Source organism: Ictalurus punctatus, chromosome 12 (assembly GCF_001660625.3).
Source record: "Ictalurus punctatus breed USDA103 chromosome 12, Coco_2.0, whole genome shotgun sequence".
In the NCBI taxonomy this organism is placed as follows: domain Eukaryota; kingdom Metazoa; phylum Chordata; class Actinopteri; order Siluriformes; family Ictaluridae; genus Ictalurus; species Ictalurus punctatus.
Window position 1 is genome coordinate 14836211 of NC_030427.2, and position 21182 is coordinate 14857392.

The 21182-nt window shown below is 38.9% G+C and overlaps 1 protein-coding gene across 7 annotated transcripts in view; it reads right to left on the bottom strand.

The window, feature by feature from the left end:
- dock9b (dedicator of cytokinesis 9b) overlaps window positions 1-21182 on the bottom strand; it is a 65887-nt gene that overhangs the window by 14367 nt on the left and 30338 nt on the right. For 3 of the 7 annotated variants that reach the window (XM_053684088.1, XM_053684086.1, XM_053684091.1), the window contains exons 12-39: window positions 20753-20959; window positions 20512-20634; window positions 16893-16975; window positions 16684-16806; window positions 16419-16498; window positions 15299-15483; window positions 14061-14126; window positions 13855-13947; window positions 13350-13461; window positions 13133-13251; window positions 12479-12568; window positions 10784-10876; window positions 10522-10637; window positions 9594-9663; window positions 9291-9416; window positions 8490-8561; window positions 6366-6512; window positions 6172-6255; window positions 5468-5579; window positions 4907-5085; window positions 4680-4778; window positions 3727-3826; window positions 3293-3423; window positions 2652-2766; window positions 1880-1946; window positions 1740-1787; window positions 694-830; window positions 392-498 (exon numbers count right to left, since the gene is read on the bottom strand). In XM_053684088.1, the coding sequence (XP_053540063.1) occupies window positions 392-498; window positions 694-830; window positions 1740-1787; window positions 1880-1946; window positions 2652-2766; window positions 3293-3423; window positions 3727-3826; window positions 4680-4778; window positions 4907-5085; window positions 5468-5579; window positions 6172-6255; window positions 6366-6512; window positions 8490-8561; window positions 9291-9416; window positions 9594-9663; window positions 10522-10637; window positions 10784-10876; window positions 12479-12568; window positions 13133-13251; window positions 13350-13461; window positions 13855-13947; window positions 14061-14126; window positions 15299-15483; window positions 16419-16498; window positions 16684-16806; window positions 16893-16975; window positions 20512-20634; window positions 20753-20959 (3084 nt within the window). The remainder of the gene's footprint in view (window positions 1-391; window positions 499-693; window positions 831-1739; window positions 1788-1879; window positions 1947-2651; window positions 2767-3292; window positions 3424-3726; window positions 3827-4679; window positions 4779-4906; window positions 5086-5467; window positions 5580-6171; window positions 6256-6365; window positions 6513-8489; window positions 8562-9290; window positions 9417-9593; window positions 9664-10521; window positions 10638-10783; window positions 10877-12478; window positions 12569-13132; window positions 13252-13349; window positions 13462-13854; window positions 13948-14060; window positions 14127-15298; window positions 15484-16418; window positions 16499-16683; window positions 16807-16892; window positions 16976-20511; window positions 20635-20752; window positions 20960-21182) is intronic. The other 4 variants (XM_053684089.1, XM_053684087.1, XM_053684092.1 and 1 more) reach the window with 3 other exon arrangements.

Genomic DNA, 21182 nt, shown 5'->3' on the forward strand with positions numbered 1-21182 from the left:
AAGAATATTATTGCTATATTTTATTTTATTTTAATGTCGCTAAAGGGGTCTGAATAGTGGCTAAGTTGGCAACACTGGTCTGCACTAACAGCTAGATAAAAGGCAGCTAAGCTCCGCCTCTCCCCAGCAAAAAGAAGATACAGAGGAAGAGGGAATGCGGGGTTTTTCATTTATGCACATTCTATTTGAAAAGCAATAAAATACACAGAGTCCCCAAATAATACTTGCCTTTTCTTTTTGGGGGAAATTTGGATATTTAAAACCAAGTTTGTTGCCCACCACATTCCCATCCATCCATCGGACAAATTTACTAGTGAATCAAAAGTGATTTTGAACTGTTTGAGTTAGGACTGCTCCTTCCCATCTGGAATATACTGTATAAAGGCTGTACCTTAAAGCCCATGATGAAGATGCTGAGTGTGTCCAGGACAGTCAGACTCACTTCAGTGGAAACATTGGCCTCCAACAAACACGCGTCAGAATCACCATGTCCATATGCTGTGAAAGAAATCACCGAAAGCCTGGCTCATATAAATCATGGAGTGATGTTGGGGAAAAAAAATCATATTGCATATTACATACTTTAGGATTTCATGATAAAAATCAGGAAATTTGAACACAGTAGCTACCAGAAATGCAAAAAGTAAGCATTTGTGCTTATACATGTATTTTTATTTCAAGATGGCGTCTTACTGTGGTTAAAGGTGTGTGCACTCTCCATGTTGCTGAGCTGGTGTAAACGTGTGTGTAAGATCCCCGCTCTGTTACGAGACACAGGGAGAGTCAGTGACCTCCTGTCTGGAGACATAAATACAACTCCTTCCTGGTTCCTAGAAGAAATAAAATAAAAATAATAAAAGCAAACCATGTGAAAGGTCCCATCATATGTTGTGAAAAGACTCGATGAAGTCGTTACACAACTTGAAGATAAACGATTGGGTAAGTATGTCGTTTTCTCAGTTTTAGTGTTTCCCTAATGGTTGCCTTTGTAATGCAGTGCTGTAGCATGCACAAGATTTATGGACTATTCTTTGGAAATCACAGACAATATGGCCACGTATATTAAGAGTCATTATCTGGAATCTTTTTTGCTGTGCTTTCACAGTCTGTGAGAAAGCAATCTGACTGTAAATCGACTCAAGTGGAAGTGAATCAAACGTGCCATGTATTTTGGGTTGCTGGCTTGCTGTAGGGGTGAACTACACACTCTTCACCCAATAATGTTTATCCCCTTTTGGTTTGTTTAATTATGTGAAAGTTTACTGAAACTAAACAAAACCAAGCACCAAACCAGGTATCAAATTTCGCTCTAACTGCTTTCTAAAGTGCAAGCGCCATAAATAAATCAGATCATTTAGCGCACAGGTCAGCCAGAGGGTTAAAAACTGAGACTGAGCACAATGAAATGTTGAGAAACCACACACACACACACGCGCGCGCACACACGCACACACAACAACAACAACACACACTCTGCAACTTTTGCTAGGCTGTAAATAATGTGTTAGTGAATGGTTGGTTAACATGCGGTTAGTATTCAGCCACTCAGCAGCACTCAGCTCTTACCCCGTGCAGGGACACCAGGAGCTTATAGGCAGCACTGACTAACTGTAATCTCGCCAGCATTTCAGCCAAGAACACACACACACACACAAAGTAGGACAGGATCATTCAGGGCAGCAATGCAAACGTCTCTAAGTGCGTACGTGATCCTTTTATATGGACTATACTGAACGTACCTGTTAATAAACCTCTTCCCCATGTATCTAAACTGATAGAGAGACACCCTGAGTGACAGAAAAGAGAAAAACAACATCTCCGTGATGTTTCCTTGCTCGTATCAAATAGTCATTATGGATCCTGAGTGTTACACCCTTACTCTATCAGAGTGAAGAAGTCCATGAGCTCAGAGGGAGACGCTTTGTTCCAGTACGTGAATAATGCATCTGGGAAGAAAGAACAAGGAGGTCAAATGCAGCAATTTGCAACAAATTGTCTGCTGACACTGGAGACTCCTTCCATAAATGTGAAATAAACATGTTCTTACAGAAAACGTCACCATATGAATGATTACACATCTTTCTTAGTCCGTTTGTGTTATAAGTTGCAAGTCCCTGTTACTATGGAAACGATAACGTATTAGAATGAGTGCATTAATATAAACGTGCACTACTGTCAGAACTGAAGAGTAAATTAATTAACACCTTCCGACCAATCAGAATCCAGAATTCGACAGAGATGGGACATAATATGTGTAATATTTACTCATTTGATCGCATTAATGTTAAAGATAGCTTCAAATCTGATTTCTTCGGCTGAATGCCAAAGTGGCCAAAGTAGCAACCACTTGTCTGAATGATTAGACAGAAGCGGCGCTTCTGCAGTATCGATTTGTTCTGACTTGAGTATTTTATCGCGTAACATAATCTGACTCCGTGCGTTTTAGGCAAGGAACATTGCAGTATGTGTCGAGTTCAGGGATTCTGACGAGGACGATGCAAAGCCAGTAAAAGTAAAACCTACACACATACTCAACTTTATCGATTTTCAATATTTCTCTAATTCCACCATGATTTACAGTTATAATGTCATATACATGCAGTGTGTATGTGTGTGTGTGTGTGTGTGTGTGTGTGTGTGTGTGTTCTTACCCTCAGACATGCTCTTCAGTACATGCAGAAAACACATAAGCAGATTCCTGATTTCCTCTCGGTCCAGTTTATCACAACGCAGAACAGAGCTCCCAAGAGCAGCTGCAGACTGGGTCTGTTAAACGCACACACACACACACACACACACACACACACACACTTAATTAAAACCTATTTAATACCACACGGAAGCTAACCTCATTACATTACAACATAGTTTAGGAAATAAGGATAAAACCCACTGCAAAACAAATGCACAGTCAACACACACACACACACACACACACACACAGGGCTTCACTCCCCAGAAGGGGACACTCGGTAAGATCTACTTGTATGGATTTAGCAGCGATGTGTGTGTTGCTTTCAGAGACACTGGAGGTCGACAGAAGTGAAAAATCCATCGTGAAGCGTTTGGCTGCCCTGCTATTGGGGGCGGGGTCTTCTTGCTCCAAGGGGAGGGGCAGCACCATGAGGGTGTGTCTACGAGTGAACCTCTCCCTCTGCTGATTGGTCAGAGTTTAGACGAGGTGCAATATTAGGTGTAATTAATGAAATGAGAGAGCATCTTGGCTGAAGAGTATATCAGCTGTAAAGAAATTCACTCTGAAAGGAAGGAAGAACCGAGGTCGGAGTTGTACCTTATCCACAGAGCTGCTCTTCTCGCTGTTCTTCTCAGTAAGGCTGTTTCCAGAGTCGGTGCTGAGCAGAGAGCCGCGGGAGTCGGCGTGACGCACGGCGTTGATGTTGGGAGTGGAGGTGTGGGGTGTGGCTGCAGAGAGATGACATCTCATTCATCTACAGACGTCATATCACTTTAGAACAGTTGCATGCAGTGAGTGTTATGGTGCCGTGGCTGGTTTATTTCTCATGCAGAACGCACACTGTAATCATAACAATGCTCTTACCGACTCTAGTTAGTATCGGTTAACTACAGTGCTCTTTAAATCTGATGGCAGAACTTTTGTTTTGTATAAAGCAGTTTTAAAAGCTTTTTTTGGACTCTAAAAGTCAGTCATTTAGAATAGAGCGCAGGGGTGCAGGAAGTGATAATGACATGAACACACACACTCACCTGTACCTGAAATCACCCCAAACACATCCTTATGAAGACTGCTGTCAAGTTTATATGAAGATGCAGTGGGGATAATGGACAGAGACTCTTCCTTCATGCTCTGTAATGAAAAACTGATGTGTGTACTGGACTCTCTCTTTCTCTCTCTCTCTCTATATATACATATATACATACACATAGAAGACCATAGATGACCAATTCCACACACCTTTTAAGGAATCTGAACAATCCGCACATGCTTGAAGGAAATCTGACCAATCCTGCTTGCTCCCGAAGATAATCTGACCAATCCTGCTTGCTCCTCAAGATAATCTGACCAATCCTGCTTGCTCCTCAAGATAATCTGACCAATCCTGCTCGCTCCCACGATAATCTGACTAATCCTGCTTGCTCCTGAAGATAATCTGACCAATCATGCTCGTTCCTGAAGATAATCTGACCAAACCTGTTGGCTACTGAAGATAATCTGACCAATCCTGCTCACTCCCAAGATAATTCGACCAATCCTGCTTGTTCCCAAAGATAATCTGACCAATCCTGCTTGCTCCCGAAGATAATCTAACCAATCTTGCTCAATCCCGAAGATATTCTGAACAGTCCAACCTGCTCCTGTAGACCCTCTTGACCAATCCTGCACACTCATGCAGTTATTACTGTTTGCACCTGGCTACACTGCACCTGCAAATTTCTTCTTCATTGTTTCTATTTCTCAAAATATAAACAAATTTATAATTTATACCACTGTAACCCTGACCAGGATAAAGCAGTTACTGAAGTATGAATGAAAACCAAGTCACACAGTGATGGGCGAGCTCCATATAATCTTTCCTGTTAATGAATCTGGACTTACAAGTTTCTAACTGCTTGCTCTTGCCAACATAATGTAAGTGATAACAGGAATTAACTTGTTTTATGGCCATTTTATAATATTAAATACAACTCCAATAACAAACCTGACTGGTACACATGTCTCTGACATTCAGCCTCTGAACGTTCTCCTGAAGTAATCCAAACAGGGGCAGGTAGAGCGTGGCTAGCCTAGCCTGCTGACTCTGAAACACACACACACACACACACACACACACACACACACACACACACACACACACACAGAGGTCAAACTCTACTCTATTATACTCTACATCAGTTCATTCGAGTTAGTGAGGTAAAATGATCCAACCCTGGAGGCGTAGCGATCGTCGAACGCGTGTTTGATCATCAGACTCTTCAGAACGCTTATGGCGATCTGCTGGATCTCTCGAAACTCCTGCATAGCTCTGCCAACCTCCCGCAGCAGGAGCCCGACCAGGAAATGATTCCTGCAGAAGTCATCGGTCAGCGAGTAGTCAAGCTGCAGGTCTGCGAGGAGACGTGTGAGTGTGTGTCTGGTTTAATTGTCATTAAAGTCACCAAAAACATGTTTGGAAGAAAAGCTTGTTTTTCTATATTCAGGATATTATTTTTCCATACTGAAAGGAAAGGAAATTGAAATAATAATAGAACTGATATAATACAGCCACCAGCACAAGCTGAGCTTGTACATATTCACCTATATTTTCATCCTGAGTGTCTTTACAGCATGAGATAGAAAAGCACAGAGGCAGACAGAAAGCAACTGGCTTTGAGTGCAATCTAATTCAACCTCCTAAATTTGATTACTATCAGCAAAAGAAGGGCCTGTGATCTGTTAGAGTGATCCAGTGATATTAGAGTTAAGCATTAAAAACTGAAGCCTGTATACCTTGAAAGCACATGATCCTTCCCTTTCCGAATGGCATGGGCAGATTGAGAGGGATAAAGTGCTCGTGGTTGCACACCACCCTGAGAAACGCAAATTTAAACTCACACAGCGTCTGCAGGAGACACAGGAAAAATGAACTCGTTTCAGAAAGAATATTGTTCACGTTGTTCATTATTCATGAAAATTTACATTTAGTCCGGAATAACCTTTGTGTACTAGGAGATATGCGTGTAACCATGTAGAGTACAGCTTTCTGTATTTAACATTTATGGAAGGAGACTCCAATGTCAGCGCTTATAACGGACAGAGGTAAAGCTGGAAGTTTAAGTTTACATGAGAGTTCTCGCTTTGCGCTTTTTCAGTAACAAGCGTGACAAGCTGCGTTTTTGTTTTATTAAGTTCACGAGAGAAAAAAAAAGACGCTGATGAGGGAATAACATTTTCTGTCTGAGAGGAACTAACAGACATTAGAAATAAGTTAGAAACATGTCATTCTTTAACAAATAAAAACTTAGTAATTGTTGAAAAATTGCTGTGATATCAGAGGAATAAATCACTACAGAATGTACTGTTATAGAATAATAAACAACATCGTAGTGTTAACAGTAATATTCCGTTGTTGATTATTTTCCTGCAACAGCACAACACTGTTTTATTCCTTTATTATTATACCATATTATATTGTATATGTATTAATTCTCTACCTTGGGATCTCCAGGCACAAAACAATTGGCATAGTTGCTGATCTGCTTGAAGACGAATCCACGATCCATTAACGTAAAACACCGCTGTTTAATAAAACGCATAAAATAAAAATTGATCAAAGAAATGGATTTCTAACACCTCCTTACACTGAGTAAATTCTCTAAAGCAAACTCAAAAATCCTGTGTTCAGCACCTTGATGAAGACAGCCAGGCTGTGGTTGGCATTGCGGGCGGCGTCTAGATTGTCTTTGTACTTCTGAGTGATGTGAGGCATCAACATGTTCACCAGAGTCTCCACAGCATGGTGGAAGGAAGCAGTGAAACGCTGGTTCCTCGACAACTGAAAAACAGAGTCATTGTTTACAGGGCAATGAGATGCAACACTATACAATGTAGTACAATGTAGAGACAAAACTGAATTAAAACTGGGAATTTACAATGAATGAACATAAAAAGTGCATTTAAATGGAAAGAAAAACATCTGGGTTATGCATGTAACCCTGTTACCTGAGAAGGGAACGAGACGTTGCGTGAAGTGCCCTTTGCGCATGACCGGTATCTGAAGTCTGTGTGAAATCACGCCCATTTATAGGCCTGTCATGGTCAGGTGACGTGGCAATTTCGCGAGTCGCACAAATATAAAACGGCATATGTGAACCACGTAATCAGCCTCTATTGTCTGAAGCGAAGACGCAATTCACAGGCATGCCCCAATATGACAAAGCTACGCAATGTCCTGTTCCCTTCTCAGGGAACACGATTACATGCGTAACCCAGATGTTCCCTTTCAAAGGGAACTCAACGTTGCATGAGCTTCGCGCTGTGGAAACGAAAATCCACACTATCATACTGAGGGCATTGCCTGTTCAAAAAGATCCGAGCCCGCGTGTCACTGCAAGACACTTGAGCCCGGGGTGGAATGCATGTCCAAACTGTAAAATCGAATAAATGTGTGCGGTGTATACCACGCCGCCGCAGCACACACATCCTGTAAGAGTACCCTCTTGGATAAAGCCATTGAGCCATCTTTTAGTGACGTTAACTCTTCCACATTGTGTTGGAAGGAAAGCATCAGATTTTCGTTGCCCTGTGACAGCTTGCCCAGAGAAGAATGAAAAATTGGGACGACATTGGGGAGGCCATACAGAAATACTGGGGGCTAACTGCCCTAACAACCTCACGTCCCCTGATACTTCCTGCCGTGTCCCATCAGGACCGCACCTTCTTTGCCTGCTTGACATTTATGATCCTTCTCAGATCAGGCCTACTATCAGGCTGCAACTGTGACCACATGGTCCCCTGGACTCCAAAATCTGGCAGAGAGTCGGACCTGGAAGACAGGGCAAGAGATAGAGCCGTACTCGTCTCCAGCTCCTCCTTCACATCCATACGGGATCCCCATGACCTAAGCTGGCTAGCTGCCTCGGCAGAGGGCGGCCCAGATCCTCAAGGCTCCGAAACCCAAGTCTCTTTGGCAGAGTAGAGACTGAGCCATGAGCAGAGCCACCTGACAGAAAAGCTTTCACAATGCATGCAGTGGCCCCCTCAAGGGCCGCTGCGGCATGCACCACCCCCAAACGCTTCACACAGCAAGTGTGTCCGTCTGTCCCCGTAATGAAAAGGGATCAAGGCATGACACACTTCATGAACACTCTCTCTCTCTCTCTCTCTCTCTATATATATATATATATATATATATATAATTTTAAATAGAGAGGAAATTAAGTCTTTTTGCAAGCGTTCACACAAACAACCAACATGCTGTCTTTTTCTGAAGATAATAAGGCTATAAATAGCTGTGATTTCCCACAGACTTCAGATACCGGTCACGTGTGAGGGCACTTCCCACAGCATGAAGCTCACACAACGTTGAGTTCCCTTTGAAAGGGAACAACTGCGCTAACCCTCTAAAGTATAAAAATAGTATGCTTACTCATGAAATTCCTGCATGTAAAAAGAATAAATTAAGTTCTACATAAAATTATTTTAGATATTCATATTATATCTAATGTAAGGAAATTCTAAACCAGCCAAACATCAACGTCATTTCAGTTACTAAACAACCAACGATGAAACAATTGTTAAAGTTAAACAACATACCTCATCAAAACAACATAAACACAATATTTAGGTTAGCTAGCTTGTTTAAAAAAAAAGTGAAACAGAAAAGTATTTCATTTTAGAACTGGTGAACTTTAAAAGCGTCAGTTAAAAAATTGTAAAAATGTTTTTTTAAAACACATTTTTAAAAAAATCTACATTAACAGTAACGATAAGCGATTAAAATTAAAATTCGCTGCGTAACAATTCCACTCACTTTGACTTTGCCAGATTCTATTAAATGCTGGGCCATGGACTTCACTAAGGTCTCGAAGAAGTACCAGGAGTACTGAAACGCACATATACACACATATAAATATGACTCACATATAAACTTCACTAGATTTAGGCATGCATGAACAGGGTGGGGGAAAAAATCTATAAAAAATAATAGTAAAATAAACCTTGGGTATTGTGTCAAAATCCCACTCAATTAAAAATGGAAGTAGCAGGTCATAATTATATACTTAAAAATATAAATGTATTTAAAAGAAAAAGTTAATGATTTGAAATAAAATTCATAGTTTTTCAACAATTTTTAATGCTTGCAAATTTTTTTATTACAAAAGGTTAAGGGCAGGGATGGGAAGGAGTTACAGTATGGGTAGGGTTAGGGTGGCATTAAAAGGGCGAGGTTATGGGAATGGTTAGCGGCGGGGTTATGGGTAGAGTTAGGCTTATGGGTAACTCTACCCATAACCCCGCCGCTAACCATACCTCTTCTTACAACTTCGTTCATATTAATACAAATTGAAAACACTTCACACTTTTAAAAAAATGCGTATAAAATTTGATGATAATAAAATTTGGTATGGATTTGATTAAATGTTTTAAATATAGATAAATAAAAAAAATCAAGGAATAAAGTTATATTCAACAAAAATGACATTAAATTTTTTTTTACTTATACTCAGATAAAAAAAATAGATACTTAAATATATACTTATGAGACTAAGGTTACGTATGCCAGCATTAAAATTTGACGTTAGTGCTCGTGCTTGTGTGATGAACGGAGCACCTTGAGGAGTTTGTTGCTGGTGAGGAAATCGGTTGAAGGCTTTAAGATGGCCGTCATGGCTCGGGCCAGCTCCTCGTGCACCGTTTTACCGTTTACGGCTGAACAGGTTTCTGTTTTAAACACATACTGCGCAAGAAAAAAAAAAAAAAAAAAAAAAAAAAAAAACACATTCTGCCGCATTAAAAAATTGGAAATACAGTCCAATGAGTGATTGAAGTACAGTGTGTTATAAAATGCTGGACTATACATCACTGAATCTGTGATTTAAAAATTTTCATGAACAAATTTTGCACACACTTTTACCTTTACATAAGATCTGAGGTAGTGTTCGAGACCCTCCTCGTGACACTGGGCTACGATGTGGACCATCACCCTGCAGACACAGAAATACGGCCCACACTTAAGATGCATACACATATTTTTAAATACCATATAAGATTAACAAACAATAAATATGACACTATTTCATACAGATATGTGTCATTTTTTTTCAGCACAGATATATTCATGACTATGGAAGCCTGTTTCCTCCACGGACAAAAAAATGTAAAAGGTAATTGCGACTTTATTGTCACAATTGTCAGTTTATATCTCGCAGTTCTGACTGTAAATCTCGCAATTACGAGTTTACATCTCGGAATTCTGACGTTTTTTAATCGCAATTCTGACTCTTCTCGCAATTTCGAGTTAACATCTCACAATTCGGACTTTTTTTTTCCTCGCAGTTTAGACATTCACTTCTCTGAAAGAGAAGCAGTCCCTGAAATGTGCCTAACTTCAGGTAATGAGTGCTTGCTTGCCTCAAAGAATGAATGATGCTTTGTCGGTACATTCTTTGTAACTCACTAAATGTCAAGTGAATGTCTAAATTGTGAGAAAACATAGATTTAAACTCACAATTGTGAGGAAAAAGTCAGAATTGCAAGATGTTAACTAAAAATAAACTTGGAATTCTGAGATATAAAGTTGCAATTTTCTTTTTTCATTTCGTGGCGGAAATCTTTTTACAGCCTTTATTTATTCTGCTAAACTTTGAAGCCACAACTGGATTTGTGATTGTGCTTTTTTTCCCCTGTTACAAAATAGATCCCTGTGGAAAGACAGAATAGAGCAAACGTCAAATAATTCCTAAATCATTAAGCAATGTACAGTACATAAAGACATGATATTTCATGGTGATTTTTAAGTACTATAGAGACGATAAGATATATGTTCTGTTCTTCACTCTCACCTGGTGGTGTTCACTGCCACGTCCTCGTGACTCGTCGTCGTCAGGACATGCACCAGCTGATTCAGGATGGTTGGCAGGAACTTAATCATCACGTGACCCTCCATGGCATGGAGACTCTGACAAAGCGTGGGGGAAATGAACTTTTTTTTATCCTAGTCAGTGATTTTTGCCACTCTATCCTAATCAAATGGAATGTGTGCTACATCTGTAATACAGGAATATAATGACTTCATGAGAAAATCACAAGAAAAACATTTCTCACCTTAAGGTACTTGACCAAATCTCCTTCTGTGGCCTGGACTGATCCGGACTCAATCTTCTGGTAGTGATGGAAAAAGTTATGAAGGTGCTGATCCTAAACACGGAGACAGACACAAGGTTAATCTGGGTGGAGCTCCAGCATCCAGCAAAATAAAATAAAATAAATTATAATAATAATTTATTCCAATAATTTATAGCCTCTCAAATTACAGTCAGTATACGGAAAAAAGGAAGAAGAAAATGTACGTTTCTGAAAAACCGAGCACCAGGACCATCATTTGATGGAAATAAATCAAAATAATTTCTGATCAAATACTGTATGCTTACAGACAGCTCCAAAACTGCACATTTCAGTTTTAAAAATATGGCAAGTGATGTCAAGCACTTTATTATTATTATTTTTTTTATCTTTGGACCAATCACGTTGCAAGTTGGGAGGACAAATGAGAGAAGAAGCCTTTAGGATTTTAATATTTTTATATCATCTTAATGCCAAAACTGAGAAAACTGAGAAAACTGAAAAGATCTGGCAACCCGACTGTAACATTCCTGATGGTATGCATTGAAAGAAAGAATGAGTAAAATATTCTCAGTAAAACTGAACAAAACATGTCTTAGTCAGTCAGTACGTTTACATGGACAACAATAATCCGATATTAACCCGATTAAGACAATACTCTGCTTAAGAAACTAGCGTGTAAACAGCGATTATTGATGACCTTAATCCTATTAAAGTCATACTCAAAGTAAACACAAATGGAATTAAGACATGTGGAGTATTCCTGTTTTAATCGCATTATTGAAGTGCATTACAGACATGTACACACCTTAATCACACTATTAACATTGTGTGGGAGTTTTCACCGCAATTTGTGGCAAGACACGTACACACACGGCAGCGCTCAACAGGGAGCATGGCTGCGTCCGAAACCAGGTACTTACCTGCTATATAGTAGATGAAATATGTGTATTTCTGTATACTATATAGTAGGCAAAATACATGTATCTCGGCTACTACAAAGTAGGTAAGTACGTGGTTTGCGATGCAACTCATGGCTTCAAGCAGTCGTCTATTTGCACGTATAACATGACAAATAATTAACTGCACTTGAAGCGTTCATAAAATGAAAAATGAAACGGTAAAATGAAATGGTGCCATAACGAAGACGAGCTGTTTGTCGATACGTGAAATTCCGGAGTGAACGCCGGACGGTGTAGCGTGGGGACGTAATGAGTGTGCTGTTAATCGATCTATGTTCTATAACATGTAAAACAGGAACATGAAAGGAATATTCTAAAAGCAACTAATTTAAACACCTTAATCACAATATTGTCTTATTCAGAATAAGGTCAATAATTAGATTACTGCTGTCCATGTAAACGTGGTCAGTGATTCTCCTAACTATATAATGAATACTTCCATGACATCAACACTGAGAAGTAACATTAGTATTTAATTTATGTGCTACTACATAAAGCTCTAAATACTGATCATGGAAATGAGATTTGTGTCAAATCTTACATTTGTATTTAATTTGAATAGGATGTTGAGATGGATAATTGACTAGGATTTTTTTTCTTAGAATAGCACACAAGATGAATGGTTAATTAACAGTTCGCATTTGAACTCCTGGACACCGCTATGGACTGAAACGATAAAGAAGTAGAAGACAATAAAGATGTCTTTCTTACTTACCTGAGTGTAGACACTGGAGACGAGGTGTGTGGACACTCGGAAAAGAGGACGACCTCCATCCACCCATTTCACTTCCGGACCAGAGTGCTGCTGTACAAACAGCACACAATTAAACATCTAAACTATTAATCGACACTAATCCTAATCCTGTATCTGAATCACATACTGTGAGGAATAAAACAAACTGCGTTGTGCTGTAATAGGAAAATAATCAACAACAAGGTGGTGTGATGAAAGCGAGTTTGTTAACACATCGACGTTGATTAAAAAAAGACGCAAATCGTAAACCCTTCTTTTTGGAAGATATCGGAAAACTTGTATATTGCTTTATTATAGCTTAACATCTCCTTCCAAAAAACGTCGCAAAATCAATGATTTCCCTAATTTTTTGATCATGTTTTATGTTTACGTCATGTTTAATCCCGCTGCTCTTATAGAAAAATTAATCACCACCTTCTGACCAATCAGAATCGAGCATTCTGCATCGAGCAGAATGGTGTAATGAAATTTAAATAAATCAGAATTATATTTCAGAACAGATCAGATCAGAACATGACAGCTGGTCAACACTAGATTAAATCACAGGTGAACTGTGACCACATAACTGAGCATAATCCTCCACTTCCAGTTCAACATAACGAGCTTGGTCGTCACCTTGTTAACACCTTCGTGGTTGCTCAGGTATCCGGGAGGTAAATTCGACGCCACAGAGATGTGCTGCTCGCTCACGATCACTCGGCCATCCTTCAGCAGAGGCAACCACGCAGAACCCACTGACACATACAGAGGAACATCTTTAATTGATTTTTTTATGTTCTTCTGAACCAAACCCAAAGCAGCACAGGTGATGGTGGTGGGGGTGGCGGTGTACCTGGCGTCTCCACCATGTCTCGCTTCTTTGTGCTGCTGTCACAGCTGATGTGGTAGAAAGTGAAGAGCAGGTGATGTTTCTCGTGGAGCTGAGTCGGAAGCTCGATTTTAATCTGACACGCAGAATGCAAAAGGGAAAACATCATCATCATCTAATGACATTCATTAAGAAAACACAAACACAATGGTATTATACTAAATTATTTAATAATACAAAAATCAATATATCACAATTGTTAAAGCAGCAGTATGCAACTGTTTTTGGGGCGGGGGGTGGTGTCTCTGGTACATAAATACAACCAATTCATGGAAGAAACTTTCAATTGTGCTAGTGTTGTTTTTTTCCCTCCATATAAGCTAATTTCTAGACATTTTCATTCTGATTAGTGCTTAAAATAAATGCTTAAGGCTTTAGCATATTCAAATATTCAAAGTTACATACTGCAGCTTTAATAATCCAAATCTGTATATCAGCAAATGGCTCTTTAAATCCGCAGGGATCTCACCTCATCATAGAACTCTGGGTTCTGCTGGTGATGTAACACTGCTGCATAGGCGTGTGTGCTGAAGAGAGGACCTCCTGGACGAGCATAGATACACTACACACACAAACACATACACACTGCATGTATATGACATTATAACTGTAAATCATGGTGGAATTAGAGAAATATTGAAAATCGATAAAGTTGAGTATGTGTGTAGGTTTTACCTTTAGTGGCTTTGCATCGTCCTCGTCAGAATCCCTGAACTCGACACATACTGCAATGTTCCTTGCCTAAAACGCATGGAGTCAGATTACGTTACGCGATAAAATACCCAAGTCAGAACAAATCGATACTGCAGAAGCGCCGCTTCTGTCTAATCATTCAGACAAATGGTTGCTACTTTGGCCACTTCGGCATTCACTCAGCCACAGAAAAGAACAAGGAGTTTATAGTAAATAATTAATAATTATAAATAAAAGATTAAAACATTGACCTAGCATTAAAACCTTTATGTGGGAATACGATCCTGACGTCAGATTAAAGACTTAATGTGGAATTCAAACCTGGATTTGGGATTAAACTCTTCTCATTAACCTTGGATGAAACCTTTGATCTAATGGTCTCTGAGATTTAAATCCTGACCTGGGATTAAAACCTGGATGTCAGATTACAGCCTAGAATTAAAAAATTGATTTGGGATTAAAATCGTGATTTGGGATTAAAATCTTGACCTGAGGTTAAAAACTTGGCAGGGATTAAAACCTTATCCTAAGATTAAAACCTTGAGTTGGGATTAAACTCTTATCTTTAACCTTGGATGAAACCTGCAATCCAATGGCCTCTGAGGTTTTGGAACCTGGGAATAAAACCTTAACCCCAGATTAAAGCCTTAAATTGGGATTAACACACTGTCCTGAAATTAAAATCTAGGATTAAAACCTTGACCCAATGATGTCTGAGTTTTAGAACCTGGGATTAAAACCTTGAGCCAGAATAAAGCCTTAATCTGGGATTAACACACTGCCTTAAATTTAAAACCTGGAATTATGGTCTCTGAGGTTTAGAACTCAATTAAAATATTGTCCAAAAAATTAAAACCCTGACCTGACATTAAAACCATGACCAGGGATTAAAACTTTTGTCCTTAATCCATCTATTATATGATGCCATTTTGGAAATGCAAAATTAGTAAAATAATAATTTATAATAATAAATTAATAAGAAATTTAAATCCAAGTTTAAAATTGAATAATTGAAACTAGGATCATTCCAGGATTATAATGGTATCATAAATTGCCAATTACTTTAAAATAAAGTTTCAAATTTGGTGCAATGGGACTAACAGATTTAAGAGTTTAACAATTTGATTTAATCCACATTAAAAGCTCAGTGTTTGTTGGTGTAACCCAGTTCTAACCCAGCACACTGAACCCGGTGGTTAAAGACTAAGACTGTGTTTTACCTTCGCAAAGGACTTCTGGTTGTCATATTTGAGGTGTTTGGGGTAGAGGTAAAGGTGATTGTTGTAGGTGGTGAAGGGCTGCGAGCACTTAGCGATGCAGGGTACGAACTCCTCGACCTCTAAGAGAAGCCCACGTTCATTTCCTTCATAGGGACGCACAGGGATGTAGGAAGAAGTAACACAATCTGATTGAGAGAGAGGGAGATAATCAGAGAGAAAGAGAGTCAGAGTTAATGCACATATGCATACATATACACAGAAAATCTGCCTGTACTTGCATCCTAATCAGTAGATCAGATACGGCTAAGATTGTGAGGCAAACAGGTATCATTTAACAGGTATACATGACCGACAAAATCTCTGTTTGCTTAAAGCAGCAGTTTGTAATTTTAACTGTAATTTATGTCCACGCAAACCGACCCCACGTGCTGTTAAATTGGTTGAAAGAACTTGTTAGGAAAAATGCTCAGAGCTGAGCAGCTCTGTTCTGGCGAGGAGAGGGGCTCATTTCAGGGCCAGAAAAGTGTTCAGAAGAGTGTTAAATAAAGAAGCTAATAAAAGATCCACTGCATGACAATAATGACAAATACTGATTTTTTTTTTTTTTTTTAGGTAAGGTTAAAAATGATAGAATTTTTACCAAAAAACTCACCAAAAAAAGAAGACAAACGGCACCTTTAAGTGTGGAGCGTGTTGCTAAAATGTAAGTGTATGCGGAATTATAAGAGTGTTCACATTCAAGAAAAACCTAAGGAGCCTTAGGTTATCTTCTGAATGTCCTTGCTTTTGAAATTGTATTAAATTTCTTTGTACTGATGTACAGTACTTACGTCCAGGTGATTGTTCGGACCCTTATTTTATTCATTTAATTTTTAAATCTCCCACTTGACAACTTTTTGTTGTATGTATTAACTATCAAGAGGACCATCTCTGCTTGCAGCATCGATATGCAGACTAAAGTTTGGACCACTTCTTAAACTTATTCAGGGCAGATAACTGGTTTGTAACGCAGGATTAGAACTAGACGACAGGGCGAAAGCTTTTCAATGCATAAGCTTTGAAAAAAGCCAAATGAAACCATGAAAATGTGAAACAGGAAGTGGTGAAAAATAAGCCTTACTGATCACATCAGGAGCGACGCTGTCAACAGTTACGTCCAGGTTTCCTAGGATAACAGGAAGCTTGGCCATCTTCTCAGGCCTGTGTATAAAATGTGCATAAGATTTATTTAGATGATTAGCGCATCGACAACATACAGTAGAAGCAGAAACACACGTGTATGACTCCATACAGACGGGGAAAAAGTCTTTAAAAAGTAACGTCCATTACAAACTCATTAAGAATTATGCAGATGAAATATTAGCTCCTGAGAGGTGATCACTAACTTCCTGAAGTCTGCCAGCAGTTTGAAAAGATCCTCGTCTGAGAGTTTACTGCTATCCTGCCTGTAGAGGGCGGAGAAACGAGCGCTTTTGTCCAGAGTCCCTGAGGCGTCTTTAAACACGGGCCTGCAATCACACACACAGCAATACATAAGATAAAAAAAATCACGCTCACCAAAAACAAATCACTTCTCCAAGCAGCGGTGTCTGACCTGGCAGTCCAGGCGAAAGGCATCTTGTACTGTCCCAGCCTGCTGCAGGCCACTTTGGCGTTCTTCAGCACCTTCTGAGCCACCTGAGCAAAAGGACACATTATTTTTAGGGCCCGAGCACAGGAGATGCAGGCTGAGAGCGGCCTGCACCGAAGGTGCAAAGCCCTACTGTTTTTGGTGTGTTTATTATTATTATTTTATTTAGCAATTTCACTCATTTTTGAGGCATCTGTGATGCTTCAAAATGAATGAAATTCGGCATACGCATCATACCTGGCGAAAATTAAAAGATGATGTAGTAAATAGGTTTGGCTGTGGTTTAGCAGCGCCATAGGGCCCCGAACGGCGGGAAGGAATTTGATGAATTTTCTTGGATGAGCACAAGATTTGGTACAGTCGATGCACTCATCACGTACGACAAGGTTCACTTGGTTGTATCTGACTCCGCCCAACAGAAAGTCGGCTATGCCGGCTGGAAAATGGGGTTTTCAAACCATCCCACAGTGTTTTGAGAGGCTTACAATGGCTGAAAACGCATGAAACTTTACATTTCTATTTCTGTTAGGACAACTTTTCACTTGATATCACAGTTTAGCATAGGTGTGCTTCCTGAGCTCCATAGTGCCACCTAGGCTTTGAATGCAAATTTGACACCCTTGTAGTCCACGAAATGACAGGGAAATTTGGTGTATACGTCACACTTTGCCCAAATTTGATAATTCTTTGATCATTCCTTTTAGATTTTGACCAGATGACTCCATAGTGCCCCCTAACCTTTCTGAATGAGTTTATTGTTGTGGGTGCCACAAAGTTCGCCTGATATTTACAAATTTTGGTGGAGACATTGTCCACATCATGTCGGACATATTTCCCATTGGCTTGCATTAGCTGTGCCCAACAGGAAGTCGCCCATTTTAAAAGTTTCGTGATTCTTCATATAATTTTAACAAACCCGTACTCCTTCTACACAGATAATCGGATTCACTTGAAATTTAATTAATATAAACTCCAGACATATGTGATTCTAAAATGTGAAGGAATAGTGGATATCTTAAACGAGGATGTAATGGTGGGCAGAGCAATAGATTTGCATGACACACAACACTAAAAATCAGATTCAAAAGGTTTTAACTTTAAGGAGACAGTTGGTTTGACAGTCATGAAATTTAGCATGAGCATGAATGTCATCATTGTACACATCTTTAATTAAAGTGTACACAACCGTTACCATTTTTAACATTGGTTCGAGTGACTCAGCCCAACAGAAGGTTGGCCAATTTTGTAATCCGTGCATTTTTCCATATTTTTCAGAAACTCTTTCGTAATCCTCCTAGAGAGTACAGCGGATCTCCTTTAAATTTGGTTGGAATAAACTTCAGATATATGTGATTATAAATTGCCAAGGAATAGTGGAGATCTCAAATGAGGACATAATGGCTGCAAATTGATTTGCATGGGACACCACACCAAACCAGTAAGTGGACATAACTTGATGATGTTTGTTTTGATCAGCCTCAACTTCTCCTGATTACAGTAATGTGACAATTATGAGTCATTGTTACTGCGCCACCTAGACTGAAACTGTTATATTGCACTTTAAAAAGAGTTTATATGGGTTTACCATATGGATTCATGTTGATTTATTAGAGGGTTTTTCTGATTTGCTTGAAAAATACTCACGTAAACCTAGAAAATTAAGGAGGAAGATTCATTTGAATAGAGTTCAGTGATGTGTGATTAAGGTGTCGTCATTGCCATAAATTATGCCATGCTAAATAGGAAGTATGAATAATTATGTGCTGGTTTGAATGATGGACTTCAAACTTCAAGTAGGTACTCAATAGCAAGTCCTGATTACATCCATTTTACTTTTGTGCTTTTAATTTTAGCGCCACCAATATGGAAAAGTAGGTGCACTGCACTTTTATATACTAGTATGAGGTTTGTTTGAGTTACCTGAAATTTGCCTACATCAATGTGTAAACACGATGTGTGTGATGCGTGTCAAATTTTCCTGCATGGATGATCAATAAGGTGTTCATTTTGCAAGGTTCAGTTGGTATGGCATACACATGAAGCCAAATAGAGCTGAAAAGGGAAGTAACATGTAGACGCTTAAAGAGAAAGGATACAAAGATATAGTTTGTGAAACCACAAGGCTACATTTGTAAAGGAGAGGTTGAGGGTAGTAGGCACATTTTCTATAGTGTTACAGCATGTAACTGGAACTGTGTAAAACTTTGTGCAGTTTTGAAGGAAGAGTCTCACATTAACTTGTTTACTGAATTAACTTGTTTTCACATTAACTTGTTTACGATAATGCTCATTTGGATAGCATGGAATATAAAGATGGTGGTGTCTATTTTAAAAGGAGTGTAATGCATGCAAACATTGAGCGTTAGCAGATTTTTTACACATTTATTTAACAAAAAGTAGAGAGGATAGTGAATATGTAATTAAAGAGCTAGTTGATTTGTAAATCAAAGTTGTCACGGTGGATCCCTAAGGTAATGGCAAACACAAAGCTTTGCTTGGACTTTTACATTTGCTGTCAGGATGATGTTTGATGAGGATTTTGTGCTTTTAGTTATAGTGCCATCTATATGAAAACCTAGGTGCACGCGCTTTGTAGTAACTTGTAGTTATAAAAGTCACTCCTGGTCACACATATTCACTTTACTGGAGTATATTTCTTTACTGGATTGACATTTCATTTAATGTGATATTAATTCACCAAACCTTGTTTCTTCAGCCTCAGGTGGAACATAAGTTCACATAACAAAAATGTATCTCAAGTATTCCATCTAGTTGGCCTTAAAATCAGCTATTGTGTGATCGTGTGTGTGTCAACAAGTGTCTCTTTATGCATTTTTGTTTGCACACAAGTTTTACTGTCATGCAAACCAATAAAATGTCATGTGTATTCATGTTCGTTCAGCTTGGTTATTAGGATGTATCAGATCAAAATAAGTCACGTCAGAACATGTTACTGGCAAAGCTCTGATGCCATTAATACACTTCTGTAATGCAGTCTTGCCTGCCAAAATATTTAACTCCCCTAGCTTAACATCATAAGAATCTATGAGCAAAAACCTCAGTGTTAATTTACAGTCACATTTAATGTCGTGAAACAGCTACTAAACAAGTTAGTTCCTGTAATTCTTGTAATTCAGGGATTTTAAAAAAAACCTACTTTTGGATATTTAATATGTAAATTACATATTATATATGTTATATATACACATATATATACACACTATATTATATATATATATATATATATATATATATATATATATATATATATATATAATTAATATTATATATATATAAAACAACAATATATATTACATACTAAATACATATTACTAAACTGTCTTCTGCAACTAGAAGATGATCATTACATAACGTAAACAGTTTAGTCACCGAATCTGTTCCTATGGAGTTTTATTATTTATATATATATATACACACACATATACATACACACATATATACATATACAGGGAAATGTGTGAAAATTCATGTCTGTGGTAATGACACATACACTACAGATGCTTTGGATAGAGGTTGAAAGGTGCTGGAGGATACCATTAAGGTGTGTGTGAGTTGTCAGTACCTTAGCGGAGTCTGAGCTTTTCATATACGGCTCGGCACAATGTGCAATGCCCCCTTGTAGCACTTTCTCTATCCGCGCCACCAGGAAGATATCTGGGTGTGGACACGTCACAGAGAACACACCCTGACAAAACACACACACACACGCACACACACATAACCAGAAACACTGTAATTGCACATAGTGTATACTATATGTGAAAAACGGAGCCTACATGACAGACTGAGTGAAAGGTGGTCACCTGGGTGGGGAACTGCAGCGCCCCCTCTGTCAGCCCATTCAGCTGCACATGTGTGTGTGAATCTTCCGCTTGTCCGTTAACCACAGAGCAGTGTGGCGAGATCATGGCGCGCACCAGTGGGTGATTGAGGTCCACATGGAAATCGGCAGAGATCTTTCTGCTATTTTGTACGTCAAACAGCGAGAGAGTCACAAAGAATGGCTCAACCTGCGACGACAGAATGACAAACCTCCAGCGATCATTTCTTTTTTCCCTTAAATCCGGCATTGTTATGAGGACCCTCTAGTGGCTTGGACTGTAATTACAGGTAGCCCATCATGAGATGTCCAGAGTAAATCTGGTTATTAACAAACGATTTTTATGCTTAAAGCAGCTTCTTACTGTGTGACAACATAAAAAAAATCTACAAAACTCCACAGTAATATTTTGT